At 49.0% G+C, this 20,085-nt stretch overlaps 1 protein-coding gene and 2 long non-coding RNA genes across 16 annotated transcripts in view; 1 reads left to right on the top strand and 2 right to left on the bottom strand.

Annotated features, from left to right (window-relative positions):
- The first annotated feature begins 1,046 nt into the window (after nucleotides 1-1,046).
- Nucleotides 1,047-9,113, top strand: LOC145525882 (uncharacterized). Its single transcript, XR_014068481.1, has 2 exons — nucleotides 1,047-1,120; nucleotides 8,937-9,113. It is a non-coding gene; the product is annotated as an uncharacterized LOC145525882 (long non-coding RNA).
- LOC145525872 (uncharacterized) lies at nucleotides 5,413-13,485 on the bottom strand. Its single transcript, XR_014068470.1, has 5 exons — nucleotides 12,888-13,485; nucleotides 12,644-12,799; nucleotides 12,365-12,462; nucleotides 11,365-11,484; nucleotides 5,413-10,765 (listed from the first exon to the last, which is right to left on the bottom strand). It is a non-coding gene; the product is annotated as an uncharacterized LOC145525872 (long non-coding RNA).
- A 3,471-nt stretch (nucleotides 13,486-16,956) lies between these two features.
- The window catches only part of SRRM4 (serine/arginine repetitive matrix 4), a 310,788-nt gene continuing 307,659 nt past the window's right edge, over nucleotides 16,957-20,085 (bottom strand). For 13 of the 14 annotated variants that reach the window (XM_081539753.1, XM_081539755.1, XM_081539761.1 and 10 more), the window contains one exon: nucleotides 17,667-19,383. In XM_081539753.1, coding sequence (XP_081395879.1) covers nucleotides 19,098-19,383 — 286 coding nt within the window. In that variant the 3' untranslated portion in view covers nucleotides 17,667-19,097. Of the gene's footprint in view, nucleotides 19,384-20,085 lie in introns of all 14 variants that reach the window. The other variant, XR_014068468.1, reaches the window with a different exon arrangement.

The raw sequence follows: 20,085 nt of genomic DNA, 5'->3' as shown, positions 1-20,085 counted from the left end.
CCGGACTCTCCTCCCCCAGCTCGGCTCAGCCCCGCCCTCTCTGCCGCTCTCTACCCCGGAGCCCGCCCGCCCCTAGCCGGGCACTATGGCCCGGCTATTAATAACCCTGCCTGGGTGAGGGCTCAGGTCACCCTCTGGAAATACCTTCTTCAGAGTCTGCTGCGTCCTGCCTCCTCCCTGGGGACCCGCAGAAGGGGAGGAGAGAGACTCCGGAGCCCAGTGGATTTGAAGGCAGATGGCCCTGGGTTGCCATCCCCTCTTCCAAGCCTTTAGCATCCTCAAGCTCTCAGTGCTTGCCTTCTGATGGGAATAACATTCTTCTGCAGGTGGCTCTGAACTATCTGCTTTCCCACCTGTAAAGTGAATGTAACAGTAGTCTCCTGACAGATGTGTCATCCTCCTTAAAACATTTAGCAAACCATCACTTTTATATTTTCAATGTTGACTCTCAATTACATAATGCTTGCTAGGTGACAGGCTCAGTTCTAAATGCTTTACAGACATTAACCTGCTTTATTTCACCATCAATCCCGTGAGGTGAGGGTACCACACTGAGCTCCATTTTACAGATGAGGAAGCTGCCATGGGGAGTGGTACCCAATGGTAGTTTCTCTTATGGTGAGGACGTTAATCACGACAATTATCAAAGGTGCTGTATTCAGGCAGGGTGTCTGGTCTGATACTCCAAGCCCAGAGAGGGCTTATTTTCTAGATTCCTCTGCCCCTCTCATGTAGCTCAGAGAATGAATTTGTAAATTATCCTTTGACCTCAATGCCCCTAGAGCTTGGGTTTGTCTTTGATCTGTTCCCAGGAGGTGTGCAGTCGGGGGCTTGCCGTTGATCTCTCTGTGGGCTTGGGGTCTGGGTCCTGCCTTCCTCATGGGGTGGGGGTGGGGTGGGGGGGTTAAGGAATTCGGTGAGTCATTGGTTGAGAAATCAGTTCGGTATTAAGCAGGGCGCACATGAGGCAGTTTGCTAAAAATAATAGTATGGAGGATGACAACATCCTCATCGTTTACTGTCCCCCAGGCACCTGCCACGGGGCTGTGCAGTGGTAGACGTCATGGCCCTAAACTCTCACAAAGGCACCACGGGCACTATCACTGTGCCCATTCTTCAGGTGAGGAAACAGAGGAAACAGAGCCTGGGCACACTGCTGGGGTGGGGGGTGGGGCCTGGGTAGGAACCTACAAGTCTGTGCTGAGCTGCTGCCTTCCTCCTGGGCCGAGAGAGGGAGATGGCGCCCCCATCCCAAGGGACTGGGGAGAGATCATCGAGCTAGAAGCTTCAGGCTGACGTCATGCCGGGCACAGAGGCCTCAGCTCTCTGTAATTACAGCGGGGAGAGGCTGGCTGGGTGTGGAGCCAGGATGGGGAGAATCACTGCCTGACACACAGAAGACGGCTGGCCCTGTCTTCACTTTGGGTGGGGGCTGGGGAGGTTTCTGAGCAGAGGTGGGGGTGGCAGGATCCCGAGGGGGTGAGTTTTGTGTGTGGGCTGGAGCAGGTGGGGTCGGGCGTGTGTGTTTCTGTGGGGATGGGGCTGTTTCTTGTTTATCTGTGCCTGAGTCTGCTGATGGGTGTGTTCTAGAAGATTCTGCTACTCTTTCCTCCCAGACTTCCCTGCCACAAAGCCTGGGGAGTGGCGGGGAACACACACTCAAGGACCTCATCTACCTTCTCAAGAATGATAGCAGCTTCCAGGCCTGCAGGAGGGAAGGGTCAAGGTGCAGCTAGGAAATAGCAATGGCAATCATTACCATTTATCTGGCACTTCTACGGGGCTTCACTGGTGGCTCAGACAGTAAAGAATCTGCCTGCAATGCGGGAAACCCAGGTCAGGAAGATCCCCTGGAGAAGGAAATGGCAAACCATGCCAGTACTCTTGCCTGGAGAATTCCAAGGACAGAGGAGCCTGGTGGGCTACAGTATATGGGGTCACAAAGAGTCAGATACGACTGAGCAACTAACACTTTTCTACATGCCAGATTTTGTTCTGAGCACTTTATGTATATTAGCTCAGCTAATCCTCCCTACAACTCCACAGGGAAGGGACTTTTATTATCCCCATTGAACAGATGGGGAAACTGAGGCACATTGCGAGGATACGTGTCTTCCTTGTGTCTACATATCAAGTGAAGTGGCAGAAGTTTGGCCCCTGACTCCTCTGCTCTACTGCCTCTTGCAGTCATGGTCACTGCTCACATTTATTGAGCACTATGTACCAGGCCCCGTGCCCAGCACTTTGATTCATCACCTCAATGAATCTCCAGGGTTCAGAGAGGTGAAGCCACCTGTCCTGGACCACACAGCTGAGTGAGGATTGGAACTTGAGCCAGTGGGACGTGGGAGTCTACGGTAATTACCAGAATGGGACAATATTGCCCAGGCCCTGTTTGGTGACCTTCCTACATGCCTTCTGTCCCATTCCCTGTTGGAGGCTTGCTGTATTTGCGGCTCAGGCCAGCCTTCGGCTTTGGGAAGCTGAGCAGGGAGGCAGCTGCTGGCCCTGCTGACGGCCACCCTGGAGAGGAGTCAGCAAGCCATGTGTGTCAGCACACATGGAAAGTAGTCAGCAAGCCCCACGTGCTGTCAGCAGGCAGGTGAAAATATGTGGTCAGCTCCGGGAGAGGCTAGGGAGCGGACGGGGCCTCTAGGCTGGCTCTTGGGGAAGGCAAGACCCTGGTGGGGCTGGGGAGGGAGCTATGTGAGACCCCAAGTCCCGGAACAAGGGTTCTCTTGGCTGCTGTCTTCTTGGAGCTTTCACATGGGAAGGCCACAATTAAGCCTCAAACAGACTGCCCGGGGGGAGGGTGACATCACTCTGCACTATGGAAAGTGGGTCCCTGGGAGGAGAAACGGCAGCCTGAAGCTGCACAGGTAGTGCCAGATGAAGACCCAGGCTTGTCAGCTGCCCAATTCTGTGCTTTTTTTCTTTTCACTGCAGTGAGAAACCCAAGTTCCTCCCTCCCCAGGCTTTGCCCCTTCACCTTCAGGTCCAGCCATGATGGGGGTGGGGGCTGCGGGAGCTGAAGGGGGCTGTTCTGTGAATCTCTCTGAGTCATGGCTTTCTGGATGTCATTTATGCCTAAAGTTTCATCTACAACTCCAGGGGACTCTTGTTCTGGGTGTGAAGGGAGATTCTGGCACCCCTTACATTCACTCAGCCTCCAGGTCCAGGAAGACCCAGCTCTGTGTTCCCTCTCTTGGACACCCCCAGAGCCAGCTCATTCCCAAAAAAAAAGGGAGCAAGTATGATCATGTCTTTTTTCCTTCCTTTCTCAGCTCCTCTGTGAATGACAGAAATGGAATTCCCAGCATCTTCAGCTCCTTAAGGCAGGACCCTTCAGCATCTTGTTCCCAGCAGCATCCCCTGTGCCTAGAAGGGTACCTAGTGGATTAAGGGGGGAAAAGGAGATCTTGTTATGATGTCTCATAACATCATCTATTGTGTCTGAACTGCCTTGCTTACATGTGGTAGACTCTACACACAGTGACGGCGTTGGAATATTAACTAAAATTCCCTGAATACTTAGAAGGTGCCAGGCACCAAGCTGAATGCTTTCCAAGCATGTTTTTGTTTAATTGTCACAACAGACCTCCCACCCCGAGGTTTGCACTATCATCACCCCCATTTTACAGATGAGGAAACTGAAGCTTAAGGCATGATATGACTTGTCCAAGGGCATCAGCCTCTGGGTTCTGAACCCAGGTGTGTCTGAACTTCAAGATCAGTGCTCTTTCTTCTGCCCACACTAACACATGATTAATAAATAAAATAAAAAACAACTCAGATGGTCCCTCCCTAAACCAGTCCATGACCTCCTCCCATGTAGGTAATGCTGCTTTCTTAAGCTCTAGCTTCCTCCTACCATAGACTCCAAAATTCTCTCCAGACTGCTTCCTGGAACCACCTCTAACAGTAATTATAATAATCCTAATAACAATGTAAATAGCAAAATGTAACATTTTGTACCAGTTGTGCTTTATGTATCAACTTAGTTAATCCTCAGCCAAATTGCTCCAAAGTCAGTGTCATTATCTCCATTCTCAGATGATGCTACAGATGGGGCACAGAGAGGTTAAATAACCCTTTCAAGGTCACAGAGCTACTCTGTGGCAGAGCTGATATTCAAAATCCAGGCAAATTGGCTCCAGAGCCTGTGCTCCTAATCACTTCATCATTCTGTGAATAACAACAATCAGAATAACAAAACAGTAATGATCCCACCATTATTCAAGACATGTTAAGTGCCAAGCTCTGCTAAATGCCTGGTATATCTTCTCTCTTTTCATCCTCATAACAACCCTAGAAGGCAGTAGGATATTGTTAACCCTGTTTTATGTTGAAACGTCTAAGGCACAGTGTCAAATCTGTGCTGACTGTTTTCTAAGCCTGTACATTCAACTGCCCAGTGAGCTGGGCCACCTGGTACCCACTGTGTGCCCAGCCAGAGCACAGACAGATCCAAGAGACCACAGCTGGTCTCTTGCAGGTCACTGCCCACTCCTCCCTCCACCTTCTCCTCACTGGGCCGTCCTCTCTAGAACTTTCTGCCAGTCCTTCCAGACCTTTTCAGTAGAATAACACCAGAACACGTTGATATTTGGGAGCCCGGAGGCTGCCTGGGATAAGCCATCTTGGTATACATCAGACCCTGATTTGAATCCTGTTAGCTGTGCTGCTCTGGGCAAGTGTCTTAGCCTCTCTGAACCTCTGTCTTGCCAGCTGTAAAACAGGGATGATAATATTATCTATATCACAGGGTTATTGTTTGCACAGATTATGAAGGGGACATGGCTGGGGAGGTGGGTATGGGCCAGATGATGTAGGGCCTTGTAGACCCCACCAAGGAGTTAGACTTTGTCCTGAGCACCTTTTTTTTTTTTTTAAATTTTGTTTTGGGCTGCACCTCGAGGCACATGGGATCTTCGTTTCCCAGCCAGGGACTGAACTGTGCCCCCTGAAGAGGAAGCTTTGAATCTTAACCACTGCACTACCAGGGAAGTCCCCTGAGCACTTTGAAGATCCACTGACCTGTTTGGAGAGGGAAGGTGATGTGATGAGATGTGAAATTCTAGAAAAATCACCAGCTGCTTATGGAGAGTATAGTATTGGGCAAGACTCCAGGCAGACCAGCAAAGAAGATTGCTGCAGAATCTGGGGAAGAGGACGGCCTGGGCTAGGTAATTAGCTGAGGAGAGGCAAAGGGTGAACATAATCCTTAATATAGTAAAGAAGAGAAGCATTTTGAGCACATGATTGGATGGGAGGGGAGGAGAGGGTTGCATCAGTTGCATTGGCCAGTTTTTCAACTTGGGAAACCAGGTGGATGGTGGTGCCATCCAATGACATGTGAGGATGAGCAGATGCGGGGAGTGAAGAGACTCAGTTCATTCATTTACTCATTGATTCATTCACTATCTATTTATTAAGTTCTTATGCACACACCACTAGCCTAGGGGGCTAGAGAAAGCAGCGAAGGAGGCGGAAGTCTCTGCTCTCACATCTATCAAAAAGCACATAATCAAATCAACAATTTAAACAATTTTAGATGCTGAAAAATTTTACAGAGGAAGTAAAGGCTCTTGGATATGTTTCTGATCTGATTTCCTGCTCCCATTCACCCCTGAGCTGAAGTCCTAGTGGCTTTCTTTCTGCCCTTGGGACAGAAGAGTCATATGTATTTCCATCCAAGGACCTTCCTACCGCCTGTGACACTTGTCCCCAGATCTCTGCACTTCTGGTTTCTCACTTCATTGGTGTCGCTACTTAAATGTCACTCAGTCAAACAAACCTTCTCCTATCATATTCTCTCACATCAGCTGGCTTCTTTTTCTTCATAACCCTGGGTACTAACTGATAGTGACCTCTCACCTCTCTATTATTATTTTTTTATCTGCCTCTTCTATTAGAACGAAAATTTCATGATGGCTGAGTGTGGGGACTTTTGTCATTTAGGGCTCTGTCCTTGGCACATAAAACAGAACCTGGCACATCGTTGGGATTCAGTAAAATTCCAGGCACTTGGTAGGTAGCAATGACACCACTGTGGTTGGGAAAAGCCATGTGACTAGTTGTGGTCAATGAGTTGTGAGCAGAAGTGATGTCTGTCAATTCCAGTTCAAAGCATCAAAGCATTTACTGTAATTTTCCCCAGGGAGACCCTGGCTTCATGAAGGCAGGACCTTTAGGTGATTCCTCCTTTCTTCAGCACTATGGTCACCAACTCATCAGTGAGGGGCATCTCCCTACTGGATGAGAAACAAAGTTATGTTTCTTGTAAGACTGTGGAATGTGGGGTTTCTGTGTTAATACTGCATTGCTATTATTGTTCAGTCGCTAAGTCATGTCTGACTCTTTGTGACCGCATGCACTGTAGCACACCAGGCCTGCCTGTCCCTCACTATTGCTTCATCTTCGGCATCAGTCCTCCCAATGAATATTCAGGGCTGATTTCCTTTAGGACTGACTTGTTTGATCTCCTTTCAGTCCAAGGGACTCTCAAGAGTCTTCTCTAGCACCACAATTCAAAAGAATCAATTCTTCAGTGCTCAGCCTTCTTTACGGTCCAACTCTCACATCTGTACATATGACTACTGTAAAAATCATAGCTTTTATTACATCGACTTTTGTCGGCAAAGTGACTTCTTTGCTTTTTAATACACTGTCTAGGTTTGTCATAGCTTTCCTTCCAAGAAGCAATTGTTGTTGCCATCCACAGTGATTTTGGAGCCCGAGAAGAGAAAATCTGTCCCTGCTTCCACTTTTCCCGCTTCTATTTTCATGAAGTGATGGGACTGGATGCTATGACCTTAGTTTTTTTCATGTTTAGTTTTAAGCCAGTTTTTTAAATCTCCTCTTTCACCCTCATCAAGAGGCTCTTTAGTCCCTCTTAGCTTTCTGCCATTAGAGTGGTATCATCTGCATATCTGAGACTGTTGATATTTCTCCTGGCAATCTTGATTACAGCTGGTGACTTATCCAGTCTGGCATTTTGCATGATGTCCTCTGCATAGAAGTTAAATAAACAGGGTGACGGTATATGGCCTTGTGGTACTCCTTTCCCAATTTGGAACCAGTCAGTTGTTCTGTGTAAGATTCTAACTATTGCTTCTTGACCCACATAAAGGTTTCTCAGGAGACAGGTAAGATGGTCTGGTATTCCTGTGTCCTTAAGATTTTTTCACAGTCTGTTGTGATCTACACAGTCAAAAGCTTTCATGTAGTCAATGAAGCAGAAGTAGATGTTTTTCTGGAATTCCCTTGCTTTCTCTATGATGCAACGAATGTTGGCAATTTGATCTCTGGTTCCTCTGTCTTTTCTAAACCCAGCTTGTACATCTGAAATTTCTTGATTCAAGTACTGCTGAAGCCTAGCGTGAAGGATTTTGAGCATAACTGTACTAGCATGGGAAATGAGCGCAATTGTCTGGTAGTTTGAACATTCTTTAGCACTGCCCTTCTTTGGGATTGAGATGAAGATTGACCCAGTCCTGGCATCCTGGTCTATTCTGATGAATAGTCTTCCAAATTCTATCCTTTTGTGGTTGTTAGTATTGCTTCAAAAGAACTTTCTTGGTGCTAGTATCATTCTGAGGGTAAGTCATTCTACCTCCTCTATGGAGAGACCTGGCTGGGAAAGTGGTATCTATTCCTCCAAGTTTGGGACACTCATGCCGAGTGCCATTATGAAACATTTAGTAGAGGGTCACTCTGAAATTTTGGGGGGAGAACTGGAAAGTCTATAATCTCGAGGGCCTTTCCCCCATGTATCTCTGAGGTGAGAGCAAGAGCTGGTTTGACTAGTTGGTGACCATGACACCAGGCAGCTGCTTTGGAAACAGTTTTTTTTTAGGTCTGGGAATGACAGCTCTTGGGAGGACTCAGCCCAAGAGGGTTCTCACGGTTTGTGCTGGGAGGGGAAGAAAGACTGGAGTCACTGGGGAGGATGTACAGAGGTGGACAAGGAGAGACAAAAATAAAATACCTCCTTCTCAGGACTGGCTTAGTTTCACCTTGAATATGAGTTACAATGAACTATAGCTGAGAACGAGAGTCAAAACAACTGTGGCTGAAAGAACAGAGAGGTTTAGTTCTTCCTGATATTAAATTCCAGAGACATTCTGTCTAAGCTGCCTTGATGCTGCTGCTCCACAAAGTCCTTAGAGGCTGACACCTTTCCATCTCACTACTGACACCTTTCCATCTTGCTGGCCCTTCTTTATGGGCTCCATTTCCAAAGCCATCTCATGGACCAGGGAGCCACCTGAGTTACAGCCCTCACGTCCACATTCCAGCAGCAAGAAGAAGGAAGGGATGAGAAAGAAGGAAAAAGCACACAACAAATCTCTTTTATAGAAATTTCTGGAGGCTACCATGCAAAAATTATGCCTTTTCTCATTGGCCAAATTAGCCACATGGCCACCCTAATTGCAAGGGAGGATGGGAAATGCAGTCTTTATTCTGGGTGGCCATGAAGCCAGTTAAAAATTGGGGTGGGAGGTTTATTACTGAGGATGAAAGGGGCCATAGGGGACACCCAGAAACTCTGCCACATCTTGAGAGAGTAAAGATAGATTTTGCAGAAGATTCCTAAAGATTTCAAGTTGGATTCCTTTTGAAAACTGGTGGGAAATATGTCATTCTCTGCACCAAAATGCTAATATTTTCATACATAAAAACTTTCTGTGGGATGTCAAATGATTCAGTCTCTCTGAAGCCAAGCCCAGGAGGTCATGGATTCCCTTAGGTTAAGATTATTTAATCCAGAGATACGATTTGAGGTGACAGAGACTCCAAGGAGAAAACATCCTCTGTGTGTGTGTGTGTGTGTGTGTGTGTGTGTGTGTGTGTGTGTACACTCATTCCAACCCCATTCCATTTGGCAATGTGAATGTATTTAATGTGGTTGCTATTGTTTATTTTGGTTTTAGATTCCAGAGTAGATTGTTAAAGGGACCCAGTGTTCCACCTTGAGAAAGCATTGGACACGTTTTATTGGCAAGAGGAAAAAAGATAAAAAGAAAAACTGCCTTGAGTCACCTGGCCACAGGTTGGTATAATTATAGAAGGTTTAGAGGCAGGATTCAGAGGAGTGGAAACTTCTGTTGCTCTGGGTACAGATGCTTGAACGGTGCCCCCTGTCTTTCTACTAGTGAGAACTACTCTGGTATACAATGTTGACGAAATGTCAGGGTGGGGATACATGTGGGGAGATCGCCAAGTTCTTAGGAGACTCTGCATTCTTCTAGGTGGAGGAGATATTTATGGAGGGCAGCAGCTGGGAGTGCCTCTCTTGAGAATTTGGTGTTCGAGATGATGAAAGGTGAGAAGAGAGGCTGTTTGAGCTTTTGCCAAGGTGACCCAGAACCCTCCTGGAAACTTATCGTGAGGGTATCTAGGCAACTCAGCCAGCCTGTCCCCAACCCCCAACATTTTTAGGATCAATAACAGTGACACTGACTCAATCAAGCCCTGGGCTAAGTGCTTACATGCATCACCTCTATGCATCTCCATGGCACCTTTATGATACTGACACTTTCATTGTCCCCATTGGAAACATGATGAACTTGACACTCAGAGAGGTTAAGTCACTTACACAGAAACACACAGCTAGGAAGTAGCTAAGTCAAGTTCAAATCTAGGTCTTTCTGACTCCCAAGTCCTCACTCTCAACCACTGCCTTTTAAAAATATATCATTTATTCCATCCCAGGACTTATACCCCAGAGGCTCACACGGTGCTGGGTGAATAGTAGGTGCCCACATCTGTCTGCCTCACACCCCATGTTGCCTCCCCTCGCTCCCAGGGAGGGACACAGCCCCTAGTGGGACAGCGTGTGCACAAGAGATCCCTGTGTGGGACATGTCGCCGCTTTTGTCCTCCCAGCCACACTCCCCATCCACCCCTCCCCCCCCAACGATGTAAAAATTAACCAGCTTAAAAATGCATGGGAATTGGAAGGGTAAGGCGCATAGCTGGCAACCCCAAGCAGATTCAACTATATGGCAGCCAGCCAGGGGCCGGCCTGGCACTCCCTGCGGGGCATACGGGAGAGGGGGATGAATGAGGTAGACAAGGCTTCTGACCTCTTGGAGATGGCCTGTGATCATGTAAACAAGTAAACCCACTCGTTACAGATAGTAATAGCTAATAGCGCGCTAAGGAAGGAATGCAAGGGTAGGCGGGGACAGAGTCGCACTTTAGGCAGGTGAGGTCACTCCTCTGCTCACTCCCGCACCCAGGCACTTGCTCCTGCCCGCCATCCCAGCCCCTTCCTCCTCTCTCTTGGGCCCCTTTTCTGGCCTGGCTAACTCCACTCACTTCCCAGGCTTTAGCCCAGATGTCAGTTTCTCTGGGATGCCTTCCTTGAATCTCCAAGGCTGTTTTAGGTGTCCCTTTGAACTCACCGTCATTCTAGCATCCAGTGTGTGCCACCTACTAGCCATGTGATCCGAGGTCGCCCGACTGTGCCTCAGTTTCTGCATCTGTAAAATCGGCCTAAAATAGTACACACCTCTTAAGGATGTGAAGATGAAATCACATAAGTCATCGGTGTCGATGCCTGTGAAGTGCTTGGCATCGTGCCTGGCACGGAGCAGGTCCTCTACAAGAGTGAGCGCTGTGGCCTGTGTTCTCCATTCCCGTGATGACAACTCGTACCACACTCAGGATGTCAGATCTGGTTGGCAGGTGGCATTTTAGGTGCCATCTGACCCGGTGGTTCTCAACCCTGGCTTCATAGTAGAATGACCTGGGAAACCTTTAAAAAGATTGCTAATGGGCAACCACTTTCAGGGATTCTTATTTGGGGTGAGAGTGGGACTTGAGTGTGGGTAGTTTGATAAAGGTCACAGGTGTGGAGGCAGGACTGAGAACCACTGGTCTAAGCCAAATCAGGTGGGGTAACTAGGGCCCAGAAAGGGCTTGATTTGCTAAGGTCATGAGGCAAACTAGGGGCCCCTGCCTCTTGGGAAGTTTTACTTTCTGATATTGCCCCAACCCCTGCTTGTCTGAGTGCCTTCACCCAGTGGAAGGGCTAGTGTGCCCCTGGGGCTGCAGAAGGTTAGGGTAGACGCTGCCTCTGCTCCATCCCCGGGCAGTCGCCAACCTGGCCTGAAGGAGAGGCACTTGTGGAAGCAGGGCTGTCCCCCCTGGAGACTAGGAGGGGGTGGGGTGCCTGTTCAGGCTGATTTTAGGAAGAACAAACTCAAGGGTTCCCGTAACCCAAAACTGGGAGCCAGAACACAGACAGAAGCCCAAAGACCTCCACAGCTGGCCACCTCCTGGCACGCATGTTTTCTGGAAAAAGTTTTCAGGGGCCCGTAGAGAGGGCTAGCTCCAAGTTGATGGGGTTCATACCTTCTTAGGCAGAGAGGTGCAGCAGAAATGGCCCTGGAGCCCACAGACCTCGGTTCAAACATCCACTAGCTACTTGAACTTCTCTCTCTGAGCCTCAATTTTCTGCTCTGTCAAATGAGGCTAAATGGGGTTATTAGCAAAAAACAAGTTAAGGTATGCAAAGGGCTTGACACATGATAATTGACCCATAAAAAGTCATAATAATTATTATTATCATTATTTACTGATGAAGTCTCAAAAGAGGACACTAGTGGTTGCCTTAACCAAGCCAATTTGGGAAGAAGGAAATCAGTGTGGGTGGTGGGGGCAGGGGGTGGTGGGGCAGGGAGTGGTGATGTGATGTAATAGTTTTGAATCTTCCCCAGGGAGGTAGTCCCATCTAAGATTCCCAAGGAAGATTTCTGGAGGGGTGGTGGTAGCCTGTGTTGTTTGATCTTTCTTCCTGAGCTAATTAATAACCCACTCACGTGTAAACAAGGGACTGAAACAACTTCCCAGTAGCCCTGGGGATGGGGGTGAAGGTGGGGCTGAGTCACATCCTCCTCTTTGGCCCCTGGGATGTTAACCTGGTATGATATGTATTCTCTGTGTGTGTGTGTGTGTGTGTGTGTGCATGTACACAATTTTTTTGGACCCACATAGTATTTGAAAAAAGAATGAGTTTTGAACATTTTAAAAATCAGGAAATTCAATCTAAAAATTCAGATTCTCTGGATAAATTGAGACGTGGCAGCCCTGAGTTGAGATGTCTCCATGGCAACCGTGCATTGGGCTCCCTGGCTCCCCAGAGTCCCAACTCTGTCCACTTCCTCACCTGGCTGCCCTGTGTTTGCAACACCTGTTTTCTATGGCAAAAAACTTCCACATGGGACAGCGAGACCATTTCTGGAGGTCTCCACTGGGTCTTGGGGACCCCACTGTTCTGAGCTGGCTACTTGAGGCTATCTTTCTGAGCCCCTCCCCTAACCCAGACTCGATTTAGAAAAGTCACCGTGCTTACCTGCACTGTGCTTTCTGTGCAGTCTGTTCTTTTGTTTTCTTAGCACCACTATTCCATTTGGTTCTCAGAGCAGCCCAGGGAGGTCGCTGTTGCTGTCCCTGTTTTACAGATGAATAACCCAAGGCCCAGTGGGGTGTGGTCCTTGCTCCCTGACATATCACTAGGGTCCAGATTAGAATCCAGGTCTTTGGACTCCCATATCTGTGCCCCGGACTGAGCTTCCTCTTGACCATGAAGACCTCAGAGAAAAAATTTTACCATAGAAAACTGGCCACTTACTGCATGAGCAGATGTGCTGTGGGGTAGAGCAGTGAACAGATGTGTCTGGAGTCAGCCCATTCGCATCCTATCATGGACTCTGTGGTCTTGGGCTGGTGACTGCTTTCCTGGGTCTCCATTTTCTTCTTAGTAGAAAAGAGATCTTAACACCTATACCTAAGATAGATGGTGCCAAAGACTAAGATTAAAAAGGCTTAGGGAAAGGTGGCTGCTATGAATGTATACGTGAACCCCAAATACTTACAGACTTGTTTTGAAGAAAGGAGCAAGATGAGCACTGGGGCGATGTGTGGCACGCAGCAGGGGCTGCTTGGCTGTTTTCTGTCCCCACCTCCCTGTCACCCTCCCTCTGATTCTGGGCACCATATGTAGACAGAGGACGCTGGGCCAAGGATGAGAACACCATACCATGGAACCTTTTATTAGAACAGAGACATGTTTCGTACAGGCTGAAAAAAAAAGCCGGAAACCCTGGGAAGGTTATGCTTAGCTGCGGACACCAGATATCAAACAAGCCACAGCTGCTGTGTCACTGGGTGGAGGACAGGGTCCCAAGATGCCGGCGGGCACAGCGGCTTCTCCCCCTCTGATGCGGGCGGGCGGGAAGAGGCTGGCTGCTCGGGCTGAGCTGGGCTGCTGGTGGGTCCCCCAGGTTGGGATTTTCCAGATGGGAGTTTCAGCCCCCGATGTGGAGAAATGGCCCTGGGGTGGACCAAGCCCCCTCCCAGGGCTGCTGTGGTAGATTCTACCTGGGTCCTTGGCCAATGACTGCTGAAGGAGACAGCTGGGGATCGGGAGAGAAAAGAGACAGCACAAAGAGAAGTCCTCACAGCCTACGCCTGGCAAGAAAGAGCTACCAGGAAGAGCATGGGTAGGGCATGGGGTCGGGCAGATCAGAGCTCAAGGGAGCCTGGGCATGTCGAGTGCCCCCTTCCTGGGCCTCAGTTTTCTCATCTGAAAAATGAGTCATGGTAACATGACTAGTCTCGCTGGCTGGTTTGAGCAACTGCACAAAATGTGGCCTGACACAATACACGGGGTCTGAAATCCGGAGCACAGCAAAGCCATCCGGGCCTGTCCTTTGAATATGCTGGACGGTTGGGCTTGGAGAGAAGTTCAAGCTCATACAGAGGGCTTTCACCAGGCCACAGAAGTTCCCAGGTGCCAGAACCTGGAGGTCTCCTGTTTCTGCCAGGACTCAGCTACTCCCAACTCACTCTACAAATTAAGTCCACACTCTGCTTCTTTATTTTCTTCTGACCCTTCAACCTGTAGTCAGCAGAAGACACGAGGGATTCTACATCTGACAGTCTGGAACTCACCGCCTCAGAGTTAGAACCCTTCCCTCCACCCTACCAAGAACACTTAGGCCAAGACCCATTTTACAGATGATAAGACTGAGACCTGAGAACCACTCCATTTCACCCAGACAGACACATACAGGCAAGAGAACCGCACAAGAATGCTGTTCCAGTCTCTTTGGCTCAGCTCGTTAGAAAATGAGGCATAGCTTTTCTTGGCTGGAGAAAAGGAATTACAATTTTCATTCTTTTTTTCGCTCCCTCTCTCTCTTTTTCAAGGAGTTGTGACTTTCTAATAGAAGTTGGTTTGTGCACAGGCATTTCATTCCTCAATTAATTTCCATCTAAATGAGGTTTTCCTGGAGATAACCAGTGTTTTAGTTCCATTTGAGCTTAATTTGTATGACTGAAGCCTCCGTTTCTGCCAATTCCAATTTGCCAGGTGATTCTAGCACTCATTACCTGGGCGAGAACGTCCCCACCACAGACAATGGAGCTGAGAGACAGACTGATTACTAATAACATTTCTGGAGAAGAGGTGGTCTCTCACCTCTCCCAATACCACTCAATAAACAGGAAATAAATTATTCATTAAGCCACATTCTGATGAGGGACCCCCATCATGGTATTTACAATGCAAAACAACTACCAACAAAAAACAAAACCAAAAAACCCTCAGAAAACCAACAATAATGCAAAACAACAGCCACAGACAGAGGGGAGATGACAACCCCATCGGTATCACTGGCCCATGGGTGCAGAGAAGGAAGAGGATGCAACAAAGCATTGCTCGATTGACACTGGATCTACCCTAAGGTCTTCAGCTGGACACCGTTGGCCAATGGAAGGGATGTAGTTTGAGGATTCTGTTTTTTTTTTTTTTTTAAATCAGACACAATTTTCTATTCAGCTGGAAAAGAAAGTAAAGCACGTGAGGCTATTTTGAATATTTGCGAAAAGGAATACAACAAAAGAAGATAAAAATGAAACTTGAGAAGAAAAAAATGGACTTTCGAACCTTTGGGAGCACCCCAAATATTCACCTCTTCAAGCAAAGCCTTTTGGAAAGGAAGATGGGTCTTGGTAAATAAAGTGATGGGGGCTCTCTGAGACTGAGAGCCTCATGTTTTTCAAACATCATAATTTGTATGTTTTGTTTCTGAAAGACTGACTTTCCTTCAAGGAAGGGAACAGATGGAGGCAGGAATGCAGTCCAACCTGGATCAACTAGAATGTTCTTGGGTGGGGGATGTGAATTCACTTTTCTGAATCCACTAATGGGAGTTCACACATTGCTTTTAGGCTTTATTCTCATGATTGAGAACCTCCTAAAAACGTTTGAGGATATTTTCCTTTTTTCTCTAAGTCTCAGTAAACTCATTAGGTCTTTGAAGAACTGCCCAGGCCTCAGGTCAATGTCCTGGGTTGTATCTCAAAAACTCCTCCACTTCTCAAAGGTGGAAACTTTGGCCCAGAGAAAGGAAGCAATTTGCCTGGCTCCACACATCCAGAGACTATCCAGAGCAGGAGGGTCAAAGGGCCGCATGTTGTTTGACCTCAAGCCACATCTCCCTCCTAATTTCCATACTACTTTTTAAAGTAAGTCCTCACCATGAGGAGGTTTCAGGCTGTCTGTATCATCCCCTGGAAGCAGAGGTGTACTGAGGGAGAAGGATGAAGAGAAACAGCAGTGCCAGGGGTGGGGGTGCTGTTAAACAAGGTTTACCAGTGCCCCAGGAAGAGTTTTATTTTTGGATGGAAAGAAAAGGAAATGTAAAGGAAATTTGAGAAACACACCAAGTGACAGTAAGGGCAGATTTTCTCCCAGGAGGCATTTAAGTTCTTGTAAGCTTTCCCAGGCTAGGGGCACTCCTTTGCTTGGGCTAGAGCAGAGCAAAGTCACATTGCCAGGGAAAACAATCAGGGATGTTGAAAAAGTCTCATCAAACCCAAAGCCAGACCAGGCAAGCTGGCCATGCCAAGGCAGTGAAGAGTGACTTTGGAAAGGGCGGGCATCCTCTCTACCCAGCTGCTGGTGGGTGAGAGAGCCAGGGCTGGTCAAGACCTCTGGATCCTGGTTCCCAAGACAGGTTTTGAAATGGCCTTCTTGAGGGCGGGAGGTGGTGGGGGAAACCTCTGGCTGCTCTTTTCATTTTGTTTGTTTTCCAACTTCAGAAATAGTAGTATGCTCTCTCCTGAGGTCACAGAAAAAGGCTTTTGCTTTGGGTTTGTGTCTCTCTCTCAGGATGGCTGATACCTTGTCACTAGGGCAACCCTGAGCTCACAGGGGATGGGGAGAAATTAGCTAAGGGGGTGTTCAGAAGCATGTATAACTTCTATGACAACACTTAGCTTAGGCTCAGAAGAGCAGATGACCTCACCCACTAATATATTCCCTGGAATAAGGGTAAGATTCAGAGGTGCACATATGTCTCACACTGGGTGCCTCCCTAAAGGTCTTTCACAGATGATTTAGACTTTGAAGCTTTTGCCTTATGTGCTAACTTCAGACTCTAACCCCCACATCAGCTGTGACTCTACAGTGTCAGGTCAGCACCTTAGCTCATAAGCTTCTTGACCGTTTTCATCTTTCTGGTACCTCAGTTAGGTAACTGGTAGGCAGGGGACTGGGGTGCAGGCCTGAACTTCACCCGACTTGGGCTTAGTCATGAATCTTTGGCCTGAAGTGCTTCTGTGCCACCTCCAGTGTGTTCTAAGCTTAGAGCTCTAAGTCTCTCCCCTTCAGGGAAAAGGCAAACATCCCCACCCACATCCAGCCTCTCAAATCCCATCCATAGAGACATGAGGGGAAAAAAAAGAGAGATGCACAAAAATACTTTAGAAGTTTCCCCTCCTCCCCAAACACACACACCACATACACACCACACACACACACACACACACACACACACACACACACACACACACACACACACCCTCTCCATATAAATAAATAAATACTTGAATACTGCTAATGGCAACCGAGAGAAAAAGACAGGGAGGCAAAGGGAATCCCATAAATAAATAAATAAACATAAATAAATAAATAAGAGGTTAGCTAGGAGCCCCAGGCAAAAATGGTCCCCCAGAATTGCGTGGATGAAGGCAGTCTGGATGGGGGCTCTTGGGTCTTTCACTGCTATCCTGCTACGGAGGTTCCGTGGCTCCAGAAAGCCTTTGTTTCCATGAAGGGAGACTGGAGTCCAGTTCGGGCTCCTGGGCGGGGAAGAGGGTTATTTACAGTTGCTGTACAGGCCCTCCCAGGGCACCTGCCCCTGTCCCAGGCACCTGCCATCAGGCCTTCTGCAGTGACCGCGCTGGCATCCATTAGTCTTGGCAGGTGGGGCCCAGCTCTGGGCCAGCAGGCATCATGGAAAGGCCAGGTCCTCTACTGCTGCCCCAGTGCCTGGCTCCCTTCTCCTGGTGAAGGAAGGACTTTCCGGATCATTGCAGGGCAGTTTCTGGCCCCACAGGCTGATGCGATGGGAAAGACTGGGGAGGGAGGACGTCACTGCTTTGAAGAAACAAGATTTTTTTTTTTTTTTCCAGATGTTTGCCCTCCTCGGGGTAGAAGGGATAAAGAATATTTGGTTCTCTGCTTCCCAAAGCTCCAGGTTCCAAAGCTGGGACTGTCCCTCTCACTCTCTCCCTTCATGCCCTGCCCTGCTGCTGTTGCCACCACAAACTGGTATCTCACCCGCAAGGATCCGGAAAGCCAGTCAGCTGGTGAGGGGGATGCCCCAGAGTTTATTTTAAGGATCTTCTCCCTCATGCCTCTGTTCTTAGTGCCCTCCGTGGGTGAAGCAGCTGGTGGTGTTTGTGTGTTGGAGATCAGCTTACCTTCACTGCCCAGCCCTGGGCGGGGGTGGGGGGGGAGTGAGGCGAGGGCAGAAATGAAGGTGGGGCTTTTCCCAAGCTGGTAAGAACTCTGGAAACCAGCAGGAGCTTTGGAGCATCCAACCTCCTTTCCCCCAGACTCTCTGGATTTGGATCTTTCCCCCAAACCTGGGCTGCTGTGCCCCATCCTGGCAAAATTCCTGAGGGGCAAAATGGGTTACCTAGGCTGAGGGTGGGTAGGTGGGTGAGTGGGTGCTTGGCTGCACTGGGTAGGATCCAGGGTGCGGCAGTCTGGGCAGTGGGGAGGGGGCAGGCAGGCGCCAACCGGAGGGTAAGGCCAGACTGGCTGGCGCTGGGGACTGGCAGCTGGCCACGGCACTGGGGAATGTTCAGCAGATGGTCCTGGGGAATTAAGTTGTTGCCAGCTACTGGGGCCGAGGCAAACTTGGGAAGTGGGGTTGCAGACCAAGCTGTCCTGACTGTCCGTTGTGTCCTTTCTCAGAGGTCGCAGGGTCCCTGTGAACCACCAAGAGGCATTTTGTGTAAATGGCGTGGTGGCCTCTCCATGGCTAGAAACTACTGGGCTCCTCTTCCTGACCACAAGGAGATACTGGGAGCAGTGGACTTATTCCCCGCTCCTTCTTGCTTCTATACTCATGACCAGAGAGTCCACCTCCTATCTCCTGACACCTACTACCAAGTGAAATGTCCATGTCCCCTAGTCACATGTGCCCCTTTCTAGGACCCAACAGCCTTTCAGCACTTGCTCTAGCCTATGTGGGGAGCTAAAACTCCTGATCCCCTTCCTGGACCTGAACCGCCCTGTTCTCTTCTAATATCCACCCTTCACCCCATGGGATCCATGGGGGTCCATACACGTGCAGCCACGAGATTGGATGAGAGGAGAATGAGGGCAGGTGTGATAAATACCACTGGTCTTCAGTGTGCAGCATGGCAGCAGTGGATTAGCAGAACTCTCTCTACATTTTCCTGGCCAGACCCAAACTTCTGAGTCATGGACTCATTGCTCCTTACAAACCGTTGAGGCTTTTCTGTGCCAAAAGAAGGTAGTCTTCTCCACATGCTCAGGCCTGAGCTGAGCCCCAGGGGGTGTGGTGGAGGCTCCCAGCAGCTCCACATCGAGACTGAAGCCCCCACACCCTCCTTTCCTCCTCCCCAGGAGAGCAGGAAGGACAGGGCCTAGGAGCCCTCAATGCTGTCTGTCACCAAGGAGAAGGCAGGGTGGGCGGGGAGTGGGGGAGGCTGCCAGAGTGAAAGGGGCCCCACAGGCAGTGGGCTCAAGGGAGGGCCCTGGCTTAGCGCCTTGTGCTGGAGTAGCTGTCTGCTGAGCTGTAGCTCCCACTCCGACTCCGACTCCGACTCCGGCTCCGGCTCCGGCTCCGGGAGCCCAGGCTGGGGCTGCGGGAGCTGCAGCTGCTGCTAGTGAGGGTCCTGCTCCGGCTGCGGCTGCGGCTGCGGCTCCGGGAGTAGCTTCGGCTGGCTGAGCGGCTGCTGCTGCTGCTGTACCAGGAGGAGGTGCTGCTGAGGCCGCTGGACGAAGAGGGGCTGGGCCGGTAGTAGGGGATGGGGCGTTTCCGGGCACTGCAGAGATCAGAGTGGGAAAGCGTGAGGAAAGGACTCCTCCCAGCTGCAATCTCGGGAGCACAGGCATTGTCCCAAGAGACATGTCCCAGCTCCTTAGGGAGAAAAAAAATTCCTGTTACTCTTCCCTTGCAGTCCTGAGAACATCAAGTAGGTGGTCTCAGTCTAGTGCTGATACGCTTTGAAAAGTGATAATCTCGCTTTTTCAACACAGCAAGGCTGGGCTCAGAGAGAGCATCCAGCCGGCCACAGAATCTACATCTCAACTTTAACAATAGTGTTTTTTTGCTATTTTTACTTTTACTAGAGCCTTCTGTTTATGGCAAAAGAGGTTGATTTTTCCCTTTACTGTAGTGTATCAAGTTTCATTTTGAAATAAATGTATGGACCTCAAAAAAAAAAAAGGCATATCTATTTAAAGAAAATTAAGTAAGCAATACACTTAATCAGACAAGGCAAAAGTGGTGGGTGATGGAAGCTTGGGAAACATTGAATGGATTCACTCAGGTGGATTATTTGGGGTTGAGTACGGAACCCAGAGAGCCTTTGAAAACACCAGTCCCTTTTTCTTAGCCTTCCTCCAAGTCCACTCCAAGGATACCTCTGAAAGTCAAGGCAGTGAGTGTAGGACTCCCACCATGTGTGCCAGGCCAAGGCAGGCTGTTCAGTGAGACATCTGAGAAGATGACACCATTACCCTGC

The sequence above is a fragment of the Giraffa tippelskirchi genome, chromosome 11, assembly GCF_054371585.1.
Source record: "Giraffa tippelskirchi isolate mGirTip1 chromosome 11, T2T-mGirTip1v1.2.pri, whole genome shotgun sequence".
NCBI classification, from domain to species: Eukaryota; Metazoa; Chordata; class Mammalia; order Artiodactyla; family Giraffidae; genus Giraffa; species Giraffa tippelskirchi.
This window is presented reverse-complemented; position numbering and strand designations above follow the sequence as displayed.